Consider the following 16,914-nt stretch of genomic DNA (forward strand, 5'->3'; position numbering starts at 1 on the left):
TGCCTGTGCTCGGCGAAGGGCGGCCACGGACGGCTGTGCTATACACGTATTTCGATCGGCAGTTCCTTTGAACAGCCCAACGCGCCACTCTGCAGCATCACGGAGGAAACGAGTGTGTATTCTGCAGCTAGTTTTCAGTTGGGGAACGTATACTGGAGCAAGTCATTCTCACTTATGATATCGATATCAGAGGTGTCAGCATAGTTTAGCTACACAACCTCCAATACCAGCGCCAATACGTTGGACATGGCCATCCTTGGGCACTGGACTGTGCTGTCTTACTGCTGCATGCTCGCCTGCGCACATTCACGAGTACTAACCGAAGGGCATATCAATGCAGTGCAAGCAGTGCACACAGACGGCGCAGACAGCATTATGATGGCTGCAGTGTCTGTAGACGAACCTTCAGGGAGAGGTCGTTTGCATTCACAGTACCAACAGGTTGATTGAGTGCGGTAGATGCGGTCACGTTACCAGTGGTTTAACAACCTTCTAATTGGGGATGTTGGTACACTGGGGCAGCATAATCGGTAACCAGCCAAGAATAGCGGCCACGTGGGTAAGACGTGCTCGCTACTGCATTAGCGTTTATTACAGTCAGCAGTTGCGTCCGCCGTCGCTTGCATGACTGAAAGGTACTGGCACATGGACACGGCCAGCCGGATATGCAGGGTTGTTTCATGCAAGTCAGAAACTGCTGACTTTACCAAGAAACTTTCCGGTTGGCGTCCACAAAATGGCCACATACTTACCCCTATGCATACGCTGACGTAATCACGCGTGCGTTTTACATTGCAAAATAAAAGTATCCCGCAGAGACAGTGCGCATTATGCAAGTTTTTTTAGTTTTTTTTCCCTATAGAAGAGCGATTCCTGAAAGTTGTTGTGCTTTACTTCTATTCTCGAGCCTCCTCCTAGAAGCTTGACGAAGGCGCGAAAAGTGACTGACACCGCGAGCGCGAGTACCCGAGACAGACGACGGGCATGCCGAGGAAGAAGCAAGGGCCAGTTCGAGGTGCCAGTGATTTCCGGAGGCTAGAACGGACATGAGAGCGGAGAGAAGAACGAAGCCTACTTCACGCGATCGACAGAAACTGTTTCCGCGAGACCGTCGACGGCGAGGACCAGTGTCTTCTCAGTGCGAGAGAGGACTCCATAGGGTCCCGAGTACGGGGCGTCCAGGCAACTGCGAGGGGAAGGAATCGAGAGGAAGACATGGGATGCTATCGACAAAGTGTCTCGGTGTAAGGAAACATAGTCGGAGCGGTCCGATGGGTTGTTGGTGGAGGTGACGAGGTCAGTCGGGAAGCGAAGTGGGGTTCCAAAGACGAGTTCAGCAGAAGAGCAGCCCAGATCGGACCTGGCTTCGGACAAGGCCGTAAGTGGAGCAAGATGAGGGGAGGGCATGAGGGAGGATTGCAGAGTGCGCGAAAACTGCTCTTCAGGCTCCGGTGAAAGCACTGGACAAGGCCATTAGCGCAAGGGCGGTATACGCAGTGGTTCGGGTGCGTCTGGATCCGAGAAGACGGCAGAGCTCATGCAGAGCGATACCGCTACACTCTGTGCCTCATTTCGTGTGTATGTGTGTGTATGTTTTATGCGCGTCGCGAATTGGACTTTGCTGATGACGGCACGTTCCCTTTTGCACGTCAGGTTTGAAGCTTGAAATGGCACGGGCGAGTAAGACCTCCCAAGGTTTGACGTTTGTCTGATCTCGCTTGTCCGCGCGTCGTATCGCATGTGTACCTTATGCACGAAACGGTGCGTAGAGTGTACAATGAGATTTTGCTTTTGGTGTGCTTTATGCAGCACCGTCTAGACTGAGCAATACCTCAAGTAAATTGAAATGCAATTAAAAAGGCGCTGATCAAATTGTAAGGTAACATTTACAAGGATCCTGAAGAGTCAATAGGATGAGTTCCCAAACTCAATCGCTAAAAGTAAATTAGGAAGCCACTGGCCAAAGCACCACTATTGCAGGCCCATTGACCTTAAAATGCACTTGTTGAGTCAATTCACTGTCAATTGCAAGCAAATATATATTTGTGTAAGGTGTACCTTCAACTTCCTCCTGTTTTGTCCCTATTTTTCGCTGTTTTTCGCCATAAATACTGTGCCGGGATAGGTTTGCCTACACTGGACACCGAGGTGGTGTAATTTAGCACTATGCAATAATTTATGCACTATTTACGGCCAGTATTTCCTCTCCCTGGTGCGCGTTCTACATCGACGCGCGCCACTCGACAACGGTACACTGGTCCGGCGCACACAGGCGGACATCGGTACACTGCTCCAAGCAAGAAACATGTAACAATAATTACTAAAAATAATCGCAAGTCTATTGTAAAGTCGTAAAGGATATTTTTCGGTGAAGGTCTTGGGAGGCCTCGCGGTATATGCAAAGGGCAGTGCTGTACCCGCTACCAAAACGAAGTAACTGAATACCCGCTGCTCCACAAAAAGTAGCGTAATACTAACCTCGCCACGAATAATTGTATATATATATATATATACATGTATATATATATAAAGAGAGGAAAAAAGCCATTAAAATATAAGAAAAATGAATGAAAAAAAAAAGAAAAATGTCCTCTGGTGCTGTCGCATCGTTCCATGAGTATATATACCGGGTGTTTCAGTTAAATCCCCGGGCTAAATAATTCGCGAACCGGTGCACCAATCGAATAACTTTCTTTTTTACAAGTATCTGTCCAATACCGCCTACAAGATGCGCACCGCGTGAATGAGCGGGAGGCGCTCATTATTTAAATAAAAATTCAAATGAGTTTCGTGAAAAAAGCTAACTTCTAAAGCAGGGCGCCGTCGGCATTAAAATGGGTACTACCCCTTTTGGGACCTTCAGTGGACACCTTTTAGAGAAAAATCTGCCACCGAAGCGGGTCATTTGTTGCAGTAATTAATTGGTTTTGGTGTACGTATTTTGTCGCGGCTGGTCGCGGCATTATTTATTTAAATAATGAGCGCCTCCCGCTCATTCACGCGGTGCGCATCTTGTAGGCGGTATTGGACAGATACTTGTAAAAAAGAAAGTTATTCGATTGGTGCACCGGTTCGCGAATTATTTAGCCCGGGGATTTAACTGAAACACCCGGTATATATATATAGATACTCATGGAACGATGCGGCAGCACCAGAGGACACGTGTTTCGCCGTGTTTGCGGCTCGTCGGCCCTGGGTAGCTGCGCATCGTTCCGAATTGGCAAACCAGGTGTCACTCAGCGAGCGATATAACACCTGGAGGGTGACTGAGCACTCCTCAATGCCACAGTGCAAGCCAGTGAATTGTAATGCAGGAAAAAAAGCCATTAAAGAAACAAATAAATGATACTAGACGTGTTTGAAATTCAAACTTACAGTTTAACATGGCTTCTATGGCTGCACGCATACATATATATATATATATACATATACATGTTTACAATTCAAGCATGCTACAATTCCAGCTGTGGACGGGCGTTTCGAGCTTCTTAGCTCTCATCGGCAAAGCCGTAGGGATGTGACACGCTCTTGGGTCGGCACAAACACTGTCTCTGCAAGACATCAATGTTCCATGTTGAATTGAATTGTAAACATATTGCCTCTCGGCAGCCATGGAGCATTTGTCCATTGCAGAATACACGTAAATGACACTAGACGCACTTGAAATTAAAAAGTTGAATTAAGATGGCTTCTATGGCTGCACGCATACATAATATATATATATCATATACATGTTTACAATTCAAGCAGCTACAATTCCAGCTGTGGACGGGCGTTTCGAGCTTCTTAGCACTCATCGGCACAGCGTAGGGATGTGACTACGCTCTTGGGTCGGCACAAACACTGTCTCTGCAAGACATCAATGTTCCATGTTGAATTGAATTGTAAACATATGCCTCACGTGCAGCCATGGAGCATTGCATTTGCAGAAACAAGTAAATGACTCTAGACGCACTTGAAATTAAAAGTTGAATTAAGATGGCTTCTATGGCTCAACGCAGAGAAACAGATACTCATGGAACGGTGCGACAGCACCAGTTCCATGAGTTCGCATTGTTCAATGAGTATGTTTCTCTGCGTGCAGCCATAGAAGTCATCTTAATGCCACTCTCACTCCTCCCCCCCTCATGGGAACGGCCTCCGGTAGTAGCAGTATGGTGTTATATATATATATATATATAAATATATATATATATGGTTTGCCAATCCCGAACGATGCGCAGCTACCCAGGGCCGACGAGCCGCAAACACGGCGAAACACGTGTCCTCTGGTGCTGTCGCATCGTTCAATGAGTATCTGTTTCTCTACGTGCAGCCATAGAAGCCATTTTACTCTATAAGTTTGAATTTCAAACACATCTAGCATCATTTACTTATTTTTTTAATGGCTTTTTCCCCCTCTTTATATATATACATACATACATACATATAGGGCGTATAGGGAAGTACAAAAGTCAAACGGCCACGAAGTTTTACAGTTGTGGGAAAAAAAAGACGCGGACAACAGATTTTAGGGAAGTTAGAAACACTAGTTGACTATTTAATGGGCAGAAATTAAAAGTTGAATGAGAAACGGGGTCGACGTTTCGACAGTGGCACTGTCTTCGTCAGGACAAAAAGGGTTTTTTTGTCCTGACGAAGACAGTGCCATACAGGGTGTCCCAGCTAAGTGTATACACATTTTTTAAAAACACTTTTTCCAAGATGAAATCAATTGCAATATAGGGGGGATATAGGGGGGGGGCACGACGTTCGACATGCCGCCTCCATGGGCGACGCGAATATGGAAATGGCCCATTACATATTTTGGATCTCCCTCTCAAACTTTTTGTGTCGTCTTTCCATTACCTTGCTTGCTCAGTGGAAATTTCCTGAGCCCCTGGGACTTGATCCGGACATTGAGTCTCCATTGAGATCTTGCCCCGTGTGTACTAATCCTTGGCGAGTGAGGGTTCTATTATGTGTGCCCTAACGCGGTGACACCGAATTCTGACCTCGCCGAGCAGGGACCTGCTAGAAGTTTGCTTTGTTCTGGGTCACATATACAGTGGAGCTATGTGGTATCTTTTTGGGACTTGTGTTTAGATGACGCACACAGCGGCGGCTTGCATGGTGCGCGGGTTAGGTGATTCATGTCACATAGCGGCGACTTGCCGAATTGAACCGTGACCGGTGACTTTTCGCGTTCTAGGATAAATAGTATCTTACTTTAGTACTTTAATAGTACTTTAATTTTCATGATTTTACACACATTCTAATTTAATTACACACATTTAATTACATTCTAACATCGGTATTTATTACATACATCTTAAATACATCTTTGAGTATCTTGTACATGTCTGGGTACACTAAAATACTTCACTTACTGTGTCGGTGACCTTCTGTATTCCTAGCTACTGCTAGCTAGATTATCTGGTGATGATATAAACGCGATATCGATGGCATCTAATTATGCAACTGTATATCCATATCCGTATAGCTGTGAGTCTTGGGCCCATGCCTCTTTACTTGCTGCAGCCTGCGAAGTACCGTTTGGCCAAATCGTTTTTAAGCAATCGAAGAACACACAGGATATTAGACCAGACAACTCGCTGTGTTGTTGTTTCGTGTATGTTGCTTGGTCGCTTGAAAATTTACACCAACTAGCCCGAGCCATATTTCAGACGTTCACTGGACATTCAGATCAATCACTGGAAGTGGCACTCACTAGCGCCAAATTTTCAATTTCCTCTATTTTAGCTCGTAATAGCTCGCAGCTTGATATTGACGATATCCTCATGCAATTACGTAACCTGTATATCGCCCGCGGACCGTAGCTGTTTCCCTTGCTGCACCCTTAGAACTGGCATTTAGCCTATTTGTCATCCAGAAGGTAATCAGAGGCGCCACTGCCAATTTCATCCGGCCATCTCCTGATATCTGGAAAGTCCCATGTTTTTTTTCCACAGTTATGCATCAAGTCTTATTCCTTCATCCACGAGCAAGCTCCCGTGCGTGTTATCGGTGTTGTTACCAAGTCGTGCGCGCGTCGCTTCACTCCGCTAGTCCGCTCCATACCCAAATATTTTCCTCGTCACGTGATTCCCGTACCACCCTGTAAACTTCCTTCTGTAGTTCTCTACCCAAGCGGCACAATGTACTGAAAGTGCAATAGGTGTGGATGAGTAGGTGGAAGGCCCTGAACAGACGCGTGAAACCGCACACTAATATTGCACTCACTTTCAGTACGTGTGCTGCTTGGGCTGATACAGGTCCCGACAAAAGTTTATGGAACACCGGAGTGGTGTATATAGTGATGTGATCGATACTGTTGCTGCAAACAGGAGCAGCAAACAGCGTAAACAGGGTTTGTACCCTCCCGTTCGCTGCTAGGGTGTCGCTCTGATCAAGAACTACGTCGCTCTGGTGTTCCGTAAACTTTTGCCGAGATCTGTAAAAGGCCAAACCAGTTCTTGCAAAATGCACAGAACGGAAATACAGTTTCCTGATTTGTTCACAACCCAGGCGGAGGCGGAACGGCTTGAGCATGAGTTTAGTGATCGGTTGAGTGTACTGGAGGTATGGATCGTACAATGAGAGCAGACACTTACAAAGGAAGGAGCCGACCCTGCCCATGGAGACGGACTCCGGATAACACAGGCCCTGTTGTCGGATAGAATTGATGAACTGCGGTAGATCACGTAACTGGGTTGTATCTCCCTGTAGACAGAGTACGAAGGCTTAGCACCAGAAACTGCACAATTCTGACTAGAATTCCATCAGCCACAATCTCTCGGCGCGCGATGTACTTGACAGCACAAGCATAGGCTGAATGGTGAAGGCGAACTGACCCGAACCGAACGTCATCAGGCCCGACATTTCGACGTTGAGCGTTTTCTCACTTCAATGCCTACTTCCTACTGCCTACAATGCCTACTGCCGCGCCCCCGGTCACTGCAACCCCAGGTGTTCCACAACCGTCACTGCCACACGGCCCTGCGTCAGCACCTCATCACGCCCCTTCTCCGACGGACCCTCCTTTGGCTATTCCTCACGTCCCTGCCGTCAAGCGGAAGCACAGTTTGCCCTGGCATGTGGTCGCGGCGCTAGATGAGGTCACGGAGGTCAGGAACCTGGCCGCCATCCCGCCGATGCCATAAGACTCCCTTCAGGCAAAAGGCAATAGGGATGTGGAGATCGCACGCCGTCAGTTATTCCGTCGTTTTGTACCAGCAGCACGGTGATCGACCTGATGCTTCAGAAGCTGCCAACAAATGTTTTCATACTGTCGCTGGTAATATGAACCTCGCTAATCTCCCCTACCGAATTTTGGAAATGGGATCCTCTTAGCATAGCCCCTACGTCCCTTCCTGCCCTCACCATACCGCTCGTGACATTTCTCGACTCAATTAGATAGAGACTGCTGGAGAGAGACAAAGCTGGAAGTTATGGCACGCAGTCCTTCCGTTTCTCCGCAGTGGCGAAAGTTCTTAAGGTTCTTAATGACCGACTAGGTTGAGTGGCGAACGTGAACACAGGCTGGGCAGTGCTGTCAAACGTCGCGCGCTGGAGGATTCTGGCTGACAATGACTCATCACACCTGTACAGCTCGAATCAGAGTTAACTTGAACGTCATTGCGGTCTGCGGAAATAGCCAAGTCGGGTGTTATGTTAGTCATCTACAGCTACCAGGCGCGACTAGGCGCTGCCAGGGTGCCTCTCTTTTCGCTTCGCAGCCTGGAGCAGTGTTCAACTTTGACGCTGGCTGTACTTCGTATCATAGGTATATGGTATCGCTGCACCAGAGCGACGCCTTTGCCCTGGAATAATCACTCACCTTAAAAGACGAACCAGATTCGCAAGAACTCTTCTGTCCTTAATGTCTGATCCTTCCGTTGTGATTATGCCAACAGCTGGCCCGTATGTTGATTGAATCAGGCTCTGCGTGGTCTGAAATAGTTACCCTGGTTAGTCCTAATCATGTGTATGATCCTATGATGCCGTAGAGACAGGATACTGACCCCAGACTCATAGCCATCGCGTCTGTGCTGCATTTAGTGGGTTGCTTAATGGGTGCGAAAGCGCATTCGCACTGCGTGAAAACGCATTGCGGGTATACCAGCATTTTACGCGCTGCAATCGCGCTGTAATCGCTGGTAATAACGCACGGGAACAGTGCGGAATACACGAGCGGTGTATTTTCTCCTTTGCGTGACACCCTGCGGCAGGCGGAAGCAGACTCATTCTGTCGTTCAGAGGGGGGAGAGGAGTGCGCCGCAAGGGATCCTAACCACTTCGTTAGCACATTCAAGTGGAGTAAACATGCACAAGCAGTTGACGCATTCACGCATTCACACGCAGTATCGGATGTATCGGATAACGTTAATACATTTCTGATACATGTCGTATGTGTTTTACGGCGACATCACGAATGTGAATTTTTCTCCTCCCTCTTTGAACAGGTTCTTATTCTATAGCCATTTCGAACTTCCCATTTACTTTCTCTCAAAATATTTCAGGAATCGATAGACACCAAATTTATATGTGTACCACTTTTCGTTTTTAAAAAAAGCATGAAATGTGAGTACGCATAAACACCGACTGAAAGCCCAGTAGAGCACGTCATTCTGTGATGCCATCTGGGGATGAGACAGGAAAACCGCGCGGACCGTATCCTTCCGCCGAGCAAGCGGTGCGGATGCGCACCGTACTGCTGGCTCCTCTCTACTTTCATGGACCGCTGACTTAGGGCATGGCGACCATGGCCTTGGAGACCAGAACAAAAGCTTACTTTGCTGCTCATAAAGGGATGTCTGACCCAGCATTATCGCGGTCCGTAAAATGTAAAGAAAAAGCACAGAGCGCCCAACAACCCTCTTTTTTCGTGTGCGCATATAGAGAGGTGAGACGAGTTATCAGCTTCACATGAACTTCAATTTGCCCGATTTTTCCATTTCAGGTTTTGCGCTTACTCAGTCAACTGTCTGATAAGGTTAACGAGAATCTCATATTTACGGTTAGTGGAAGGCGAACTTACAAACATTCCAGTAACGTTCAACAGGACTGCCCTGTAATGTTCGTCATGTTGAAACAGCGAGCAAGCGGATTACACATAGATAAATGTGTGTAATCCCCCCAGGATAACGGCATCCAGAACTGCAGCTCTTCCTTGTTTTCCTCTTTCTTACTTTATTGATCGATTTATTTTTATTTTGCTCTTTATTGTTTTCTTTTATATTCAACACTCCACGTGAACCAATAAGGAAAAATCGATGAAGCGACCGCGCACGCAGAGTGAGCAACCGGAACCCAAATTCACGTTCGCGAAAGAAGGAAACCAACGACAATGCTCGATTGCTTCGTTCGATGATATGCAGTGTTTAAAAATCCTATTTACCACACAAATTTCGATGTCTGTCCAAGGTTATTTTAGCAAACTAAATCCACATTTTTGTAGGCTTAGGCTTAGCGGAGCGGACGCGACGGAACAGCACGTTAGTTAGTTGTTTATTATGTTAGTAAAATAACGATGCTTTTTCATGTTCATGTTTATTTTTCAACCGGTACTTCAATCACATTTGAGATTACCGCACCAATCTTTCGATACCGATACCGGTTCCCTGGATTTTCCATCTTTCGACACTCTTTGCTGGTTGCGCGTTGAATGACCCAAAACCTGTACCCGTCTGTCTTTGCACCGCGAACAAAGGGAGGCCTTCTGAGAAAGATGAGGAAAACTCCTGGTCACTGGGGAGTCACTTAGAGAGTCACTTAGTCACAGAGAGTTAGGGAGTCAGTTGGAGTCAGATTCCCCCCTGAACTAGTGTCTCTACGCTGAACGAAAGGTCTGGTGTAATGTGAAGTACCTGTGAAAACCAAGTAAAAATATGGTACTGAAGTTCCAGGCAATAATTAGCGCATATGAGACGGAATTTATGCTCCGGTTATTTGATTTTTAATACAATAGCCACAAACTTTTTCAAAACCTACACTATCCATTGAGTGGTCAATTCACTGGGGTGTTCACCCTTCAGCCTTCTGACAGTTCGGCGTTATGACTTTCCGCCCCGTCTTTTGGCTTTCGGACTTTTGACAGATCGCCGTTATAATTTTTCGCCCTTTTGGCTTTCTGCCTTCGGATATTTCGGCGTTACGATTTTCGGTCTTTGATAGGCTTAATACTGACACTCAATCAGCCCTAAATAAATGCATTGCATTTAGCCAAACAGCTATTCAACAAAAAGAAAGAAATAGAGAAGGAAGGAACTCCTTGAATTCCCGTCTTTATATATATTGAACAAGATTAAAATGAAAGGAACTTGACCGCGAGAAGGTATCGGAGCACAAATTCCGTCTCATAATGCGCTGATTATTACCCGGAAGCTTCAGGTACTTAATTTTTATAGACACTCCTTTGGTTTTCACAGTGTACTTCACATTACACCAAACCTTCGTTGAGCCACGGTCACTCAATACTCAATACGAGCCAGGTAAACAGGGGCGCCATTATGTGGTCGGGTGTGAATGTGCCAGGTCGGGCACTCAACCTGGCACATTCTCATAAATGATCTAAAGCACCCGCCATTAGAGAGGTTGTAATGTGAAACCTAGTGCGGACCACACGAAAACGCATCCCCAAGGACATCATGTTAACCATGTTGCCATGGGCGCAGGTAGCTTTAGATTACGCCACTGGTGCACACTCTTGCATTCTTTGTGCTTGCGTTTTAAGTGCGTAAGCACATGTCTTTTTTAATATCTTGGAAGTTTATTGCAATCTTTGCACTCTTTCGTATGTAAGAATGATCTACACCATATAAAGGAGACTTCGTCTGATTCCAGCCTGCAGCATTTCGTGATGGCCATATGTTCTTTATGGAAGGGGAGCCTAACTTTACGAAGACTCAATGAAAGTATTTTTCTTTGTCTAGACGAGAGAGGTGACTTGGTCTAGGGGAATAAACAGAAAACATTCGCTAATAGTCTTAGTGGAGATGTACTGCGATGAGCGTGGTTTGTTGAGCTCCTAGTTGATCACTGTGTGACATATGTAGCATCAAACACTAAAGAACCGTAACATATTCAAAGCTATATCAATCAACATGATATCAGTACAATAACATGTCTTAAGGAGCAACTTGGGGGGAAAGATGTAATGCCAGGTCGGCTCAGTAAACGAAGCCCGCACATACATATTAGTTTTTGCTGCACCGGAAGCAGGCAGAGGGAGGGGTGATGTTTTCTGTTTTGATCTCTTCGTTTTTCTTTGTTTCCTTCTGAAATGCTTCTGCAGTGTGTCAAAAGCTTCTGCGAACCATAAACTACAGACTGTATAGCCCATTCCGGGCCGTGTATAGTGCTAAAAAAATAGTTTCCTTGTCTTCACCTTAATACAAGAGATTTTCTCTCCTTCCCCCTGCTTATCTCTCTCTCTCTTTCTTGTTTTTTTTTTTTGTTACCAGATATTACAGTGTTCTCGTAAATGTAGTTTTTGTGCAATCCCAAAATTTCCTTCTCACCTCACAAATAAAACTCCATTCCACCATTCTAAATAGTATGCTCAGTAAAATGTCCTGGAACTGATCTGATTCATATGCCGAGGCTATCTACAATGCGATGATAGTGTAGCCGTTGAATATGGCCACATTTCAGTAAGAGGAAATTCTATAGTGTTAATTTAATAACCCGGCTTGAATCCTGTCGGAACCGGCAAAGGAACATACCGTTTGCTCCGTAATTACAGAGCATTCGTCCAAATTACATTAAGGAGGCACCAATCATTGTGCCTGCTGGTTTTGTTATAATCTCTCACAACGACTTTTCCCGTCATCTCTTCCCGAAGTGTGTAAAAATTGCTCTCTACGTACGATACGTTAAACCTTGTGCATGGCACTGCATCACATCAAAAAAAAAAAAAAGAGACGTATTCCTATTTCCTTGCCGAAAACGATCGAGCCATACAATTTATAGCATGCGTATCCCCAGGCTATGCGTATCCCTACGTACAACGCTATGTACATCCCAGGCATGTGTACCGCCAGAGATCATTTTAGATTATTCAAATACAGGATTTCTAAAGGTACTACTTCTGAAGTCGTATCTGTCTGCGCTGAAATAGAATCACCTCATCATTTTATCCCTGCTCAAGTTACAACAAACTGCTACGAGGAAAACAAGATAATCACGCGATTGGAAAGTCTCGCCCTCACGCAGTAACTACGGAAAGCGTCAGCTTACAATCTACCACTGGATTTTGCAACAAAATGCAATAATATGTCTCTCAACCATCACTGAGAGCCCCGAGTGAGAGCAAATTTCCGTGTCAAAGGAAGACAACAACGAAAGTTGCAATATACGCGCAAATCTGCAAACTTCACTGGACTGAAATGTGCCGATCAAAACATGAATCGCTTCGAGAATTAATTCTTTCTACTATGAACACGAAATGAGTACCTAAAATTAGCCTATCAAATATTCCCTGATAACACAACACGTCGTCTGCTCCACGAGAGTATCCCCGAACGACGCGACCGCCCAAAGGCGGGAGCAATTGTCCCTAATTGACCTAGTCTATTGTATTCGAGCGGAGTTCCTGACCAGAAAGCGTATTGAAGGACCGTGGTTCAGGCGTTGTGTCACTAAAATTCAGCGGAGTATCCCCAGTAACCTAACCCGAGCTTTTCCTTTAACTTCGTCAGTAGGCCTCCCTTGGTACGCGTTGTAAAGGATTTGGGTCATTCCACGTGCAACCAGCATCCAGCAAGCGGTGTCGAAAGAAGGAAAACCCAGGGAACCGGTATCGAAAATTGGGCGTACCTCAAAATAAGTGATCGAAATGCTGTTGAAAAATAAACTGTTATCTGGCTAAGAAATGCACAGTTGTGCGCGGGAAAAGGGGCTGACAAAGCGCACTTAAGACCATAGGTTGAGAAGTTACCCGTCAAAAAGAAGTTAAGTTACTGTGTGCAAAATGTAACTAAGTAAGTTAATAACGAAGTTCTTCAGTCTGAGTTACTGAGTTACTTAAAAAAAAAGAACGAGTCAGAAGTTACTTCGGACACAAATAGCATTACGAGGTACAGCGCGCGTGAGCAGTGAGTTAGACCTTGAGTTGCCTGCGGAGGAGTGCAACACGCTTAGATCGTTTTCATTTGTGTTCAAGAACAGACCTCTCCCTCTTTGTAAACAAATGACGTCATAGTGTTCGACAGCGCCAAAATTTGGTAGAATACGCCTTATTCATAAGTGCTGCTAGCTCGTGGCGGAGGCTGGCGGCGGCGCCATGTTTGTGTATTCGGGCGGTCGCGCTATGTGCGATTTCCTGTAACGGGACCAGCTGGAAAGTCGGGAAACTTGCGGTTCAAGCTTTCTAGCATGGCAGGCGAGCAGGAAGAATGCACAGTTGAGCTCACGAAGCTAACGTTATACGAACGTTTCTTTCGGACAACTTCGTTAGTGTCTTCTACAACGAGCAAACAGCATCGGATAAGCACGCTCGGCGTAGCTGCAACTTCGAACTTGTACTAACCTAATAATAAACTAACCAACGCGCTGTTCCGTCGTGTCCGCCCTACTAAGCATAAGTCGCTAAAATGTGGCTTTTGTTCGCTAAAATGACTTGGACAGACATCGAAATTTCGTGAGTTCGGAAAGCCGTGAAAGTTTCGCGAAAGTTTTTAAACGCGCATATCATCGTTCGAAGGCAATCGAGCATTGTTGTTGATTTTCCTTGTTTCGAGAACGTTGAATTTGGGTTCCGGAAAAGATGGTTCCTCGTTGCGCCGGCGGAAACAATAATGCAGCGGTCGCTTGATCGTTTTTCCTTACAGAACAAAGAGAAGAATAAAGAAAAACTGCAGTGTAAATGCAGTTATTCTAAGTTCCCCTAACCCTTTTTCAAGTAATAATTGATGTCAAATAATAAACATTTTTCACAATAAAGCAGTCAAATAAATCAATGACATCTTTGGATGATGCTCACTGGGTGGTGCTCTTATATCGTATTTCCTGTATCGTATTTTCCTATTGTAGGTCAGCAGACTTTGCAGTTGTTCTCTCATACTTTGGATGTCGATAAACCGTATCTTAGCAGAAGCGAAGTTGTACGGGCCATGAAACAATGAATAAATAGGTGTACAACTTTCATTGTACATAAACATCGACACAGAAAAGATGCAAGGGGACAACTGTTAAACCAGTGTTCTGGCCAACTGTAAAAAAATGCTAGCATCCAGAGGACGATATCACTAGCGAAGTAGTGTCAGCGAATTATATCAATTTATGTTGTCCATTGAATGTGAATTTCAAATTCAGGAGAGCGAATGGTTAACACTTGGTCGGCTGTGATATGCACCATCGGCTATCTGCAACTACGCCCCTGTAATTTTGGCAGCGCAGGTGCTTGCGGGACCATTTTTTTTTTTTTTTGTCCACACAACCAGGGATCGACCTCTTTCTTTTTCTTTTTTTTTCTTATTACCCCGCGAATTTCGAAATCGTGGATTTCGCAACCGGCAATATCGAGGTCCTGATTGAGGCGTGAACACTTAACGAAAAGAGGTTGATTTTTTTTCTGCATTACGAACATTACAACGCAGACCTGTTGAACGCACTAACCGGAAATACGAGAGATTCTCGTTAGCCTCATGAGACAGTTAACTGAGTCCGCACAAACTCGAACCGGCAAAATCGTGAATTGGCGTTTCACGTGAAGCTAACAAACTCGCCTCACTCTTCTAGACGCGCACCGTGTGCAGAGAGAGGAGAGAGAAAAGAAGAGGGTTGTTGGTCTCCGTGTGCTTTCTCTTTACATTACACGGGTACGACTATGCAAGCTCAGGGGATAATCCCTTTATGAGCAGAAGCAACCTTTTGTACTGCTCTCCAAGACCATGCTCTCAGTCAGCGTGGCATCAAAGTAATAGAGAGAGAGAGAGAGAGAAAGAGGATGCAGGAACCACCACAACCCGCAATAAAATCTGCGCGGTGGTTACCGACAAAAAGCATAAAATACGTTCCATAGGAAATACATTGGGACGGAGAGCTGGTATGCCCTCTTAAGGGGGAATCACTTCTGCGCAGGACAATAGAGAACGTTTGTTCGCACAGCGCTCAGAAACGGCGTAAACACATTTTCTAGAATTCGAGGACTATCGGTTGATTTGTATTGCGCCCGAATTCGCAAATATTTTAGTGTGCGACACTCTATCGAGATGGCAGCATATGTTCGAGACGCACCAAACTTAAAATCACCGGCTCAACCTTGTCCTCCAAAAAATACCTCATTGACTAGAGCAAAGCTAAGAGAACACGCCAGTACCTACCTTATGGTGATAGCTTAGAGCGTTCACGTGTCCTGTGCGAACGAAAATCATCATCATCATTTCTGAAGAAGTGATTCCCCTTTAAGCAATGTATAACCACTTGCGTATCTTTTGTCCTGACGAAGACAGTGCCACTGTCACAACGTCGACCCACTGCTATGCTAATTGTCATCCATGAGTTTTCTTTTTGCGTGGCATCCCTGTAGTCGCTTCTTTTTCTATTGTATAGCCAGGGAAACTTCTCAACTTGGAGAATAAGAGCGTCTAAGACATCCAATGTTTGCGCCATCTTTGCAAGGAGACGCGCGAGACAAAACATATGCGCGGCATCCGAACTTTTCTGCCATCCTATTGGCCAGTGCGCTTACGGTTACGGAGCTTGCGGGAGAAAAGTTGCCTCAACTCCTTGGGTAAACGATCTTGCGTTTCCGCAAGGAGTTGAGGCAACTTTTCTCCCGCAAGCTCCGTAACCGTAAGCGCACTGGCCAATAGGATGGCAGAAAAGTTCGGATGCCGCGCATATGTTTTGTCTCGCGCGTCTCCTTGCAAAGATGGCGCAAACATTGGATGTCTTAGACGCTCTTATTCTCCAAGTTGAGAAGTTTCCCTGGCTATACAATAGCAAAAGAAGCGACTACAGGGATGCCACTAAAAAAGAAAACTCATGGATGACAATTAGCATAGCAGTGGGTCTGTCAGGTGATATCTTCACTCAATGAATTTGTCCGAAGTAGTGAGTTGTACGAGCCTTCTTCGGGACTGTCCCGAAGAAGGCGGAGCTTCCGCCGAAACGTAACTTCCCCAGACCCTTAGTTTAAATGCCAGCTTAACAAATAACTTTCCCCTACTCCCTACTTCAGTCTCTGGTGTCTTTTCTCCCCTATCTGTATTTGACATCCTGGTCGTTCCAACCTCAATTTTGTAGCGTATATATATATATATATGGAGGAACATGTTTCCAGTCTTCAGTCACTCGGAGTCCAGCAACTCAAGACGGGCGCACTTTTATCCAAAGCGGACGCTCTGAATAGTAAATAATACTGCCATGGCCACAGTGAAAAGTACAAGATAAGTAACTAAAAATCATAAGCTGGCATCCTCGTGCTATTGTGGAGTATAGTCATGTGTTGATGTCATGGAGTTATGAGGACTGGGGCGTGGTAAGTGAGGGATGCACCCTCGAGATCCAATTTTCGTTTTCTTCCCATGCTCTCGTGTAGTATTTAGAGCATTACAGGGAATGGAGTCACCAAAATACAAAACCAGAAAATGAAAAGTCACTCAAATGTAATCGCACAGCAGGAATAGCCATTACCCGAATTCAATACCGGATGATAAATTCGTTTCAGTTTCCGGTAATGGACGACCGTGGTATGCGTTTCCGTTTCCGTTACCATCTCCAGTTTTGGTAATATACTCCATAGTATACCGTTTCTGTTTCCGTTAAAATCACAGTTACCCTTCCCTGCTGCCAAGTACGTATAGTTGCTTCCATTTGTGTACAGCACTCCATTTTTTCTTTGGCCCCCGGCCCTTTTTCGGTGTGACACTCTGTATATGATCCCCCGGTTGAATAATTCGAAAACGGTACCACTTTTTTGTTAGCATC

The 16,914-nt window shown here is 45.5% G+C and overlaps 1 protein-coding gene across 2 annotated transcripts in view; it reads right to left on the bottom strand.

Annotated features, from left to right (window-relative positions):
• The window catches only part of LOC135392896 (uncharacterized), an 84,573-nt gene that overhangs the window by 16,613 nt on the left and 51,046 nt on the right, over window positions 1-16,914 (bottom strand). For both annotated transcript variants that reach the window (XM_064623560.1, XM_064623561.1), the window contains 2 exons: window positions 7,820-7,932; window positions 6,594-6,702 (listed from right to left, as the gene is read on the bottom strand). In XM_064623560.1, the coding sequence (XP_064479630.1) occupies window positions 6,594-6,702; window positions 7,820-7,932 (222 nt within the window). The remainder of the gene's footprint in view (window positions 1-6,593; window positions 6,703-7,819; window positions 7,933-16,914) is intronic.

This window comes from Ornithodoros turicata, chromosome 4 (genome assembly GCF_037126465.1).
Source record: "Ornithodoros turicata isolate Travis chromosome 4, ASM3712646v1, whole genome shotgun sequence".
Classification (NCBI taxonomy): Eukaryota; Metazoa; Arthropoda; class Arachnida; order Ixodida; family Argasidae; genus Ornithodoros; species Ornithodoros turicata.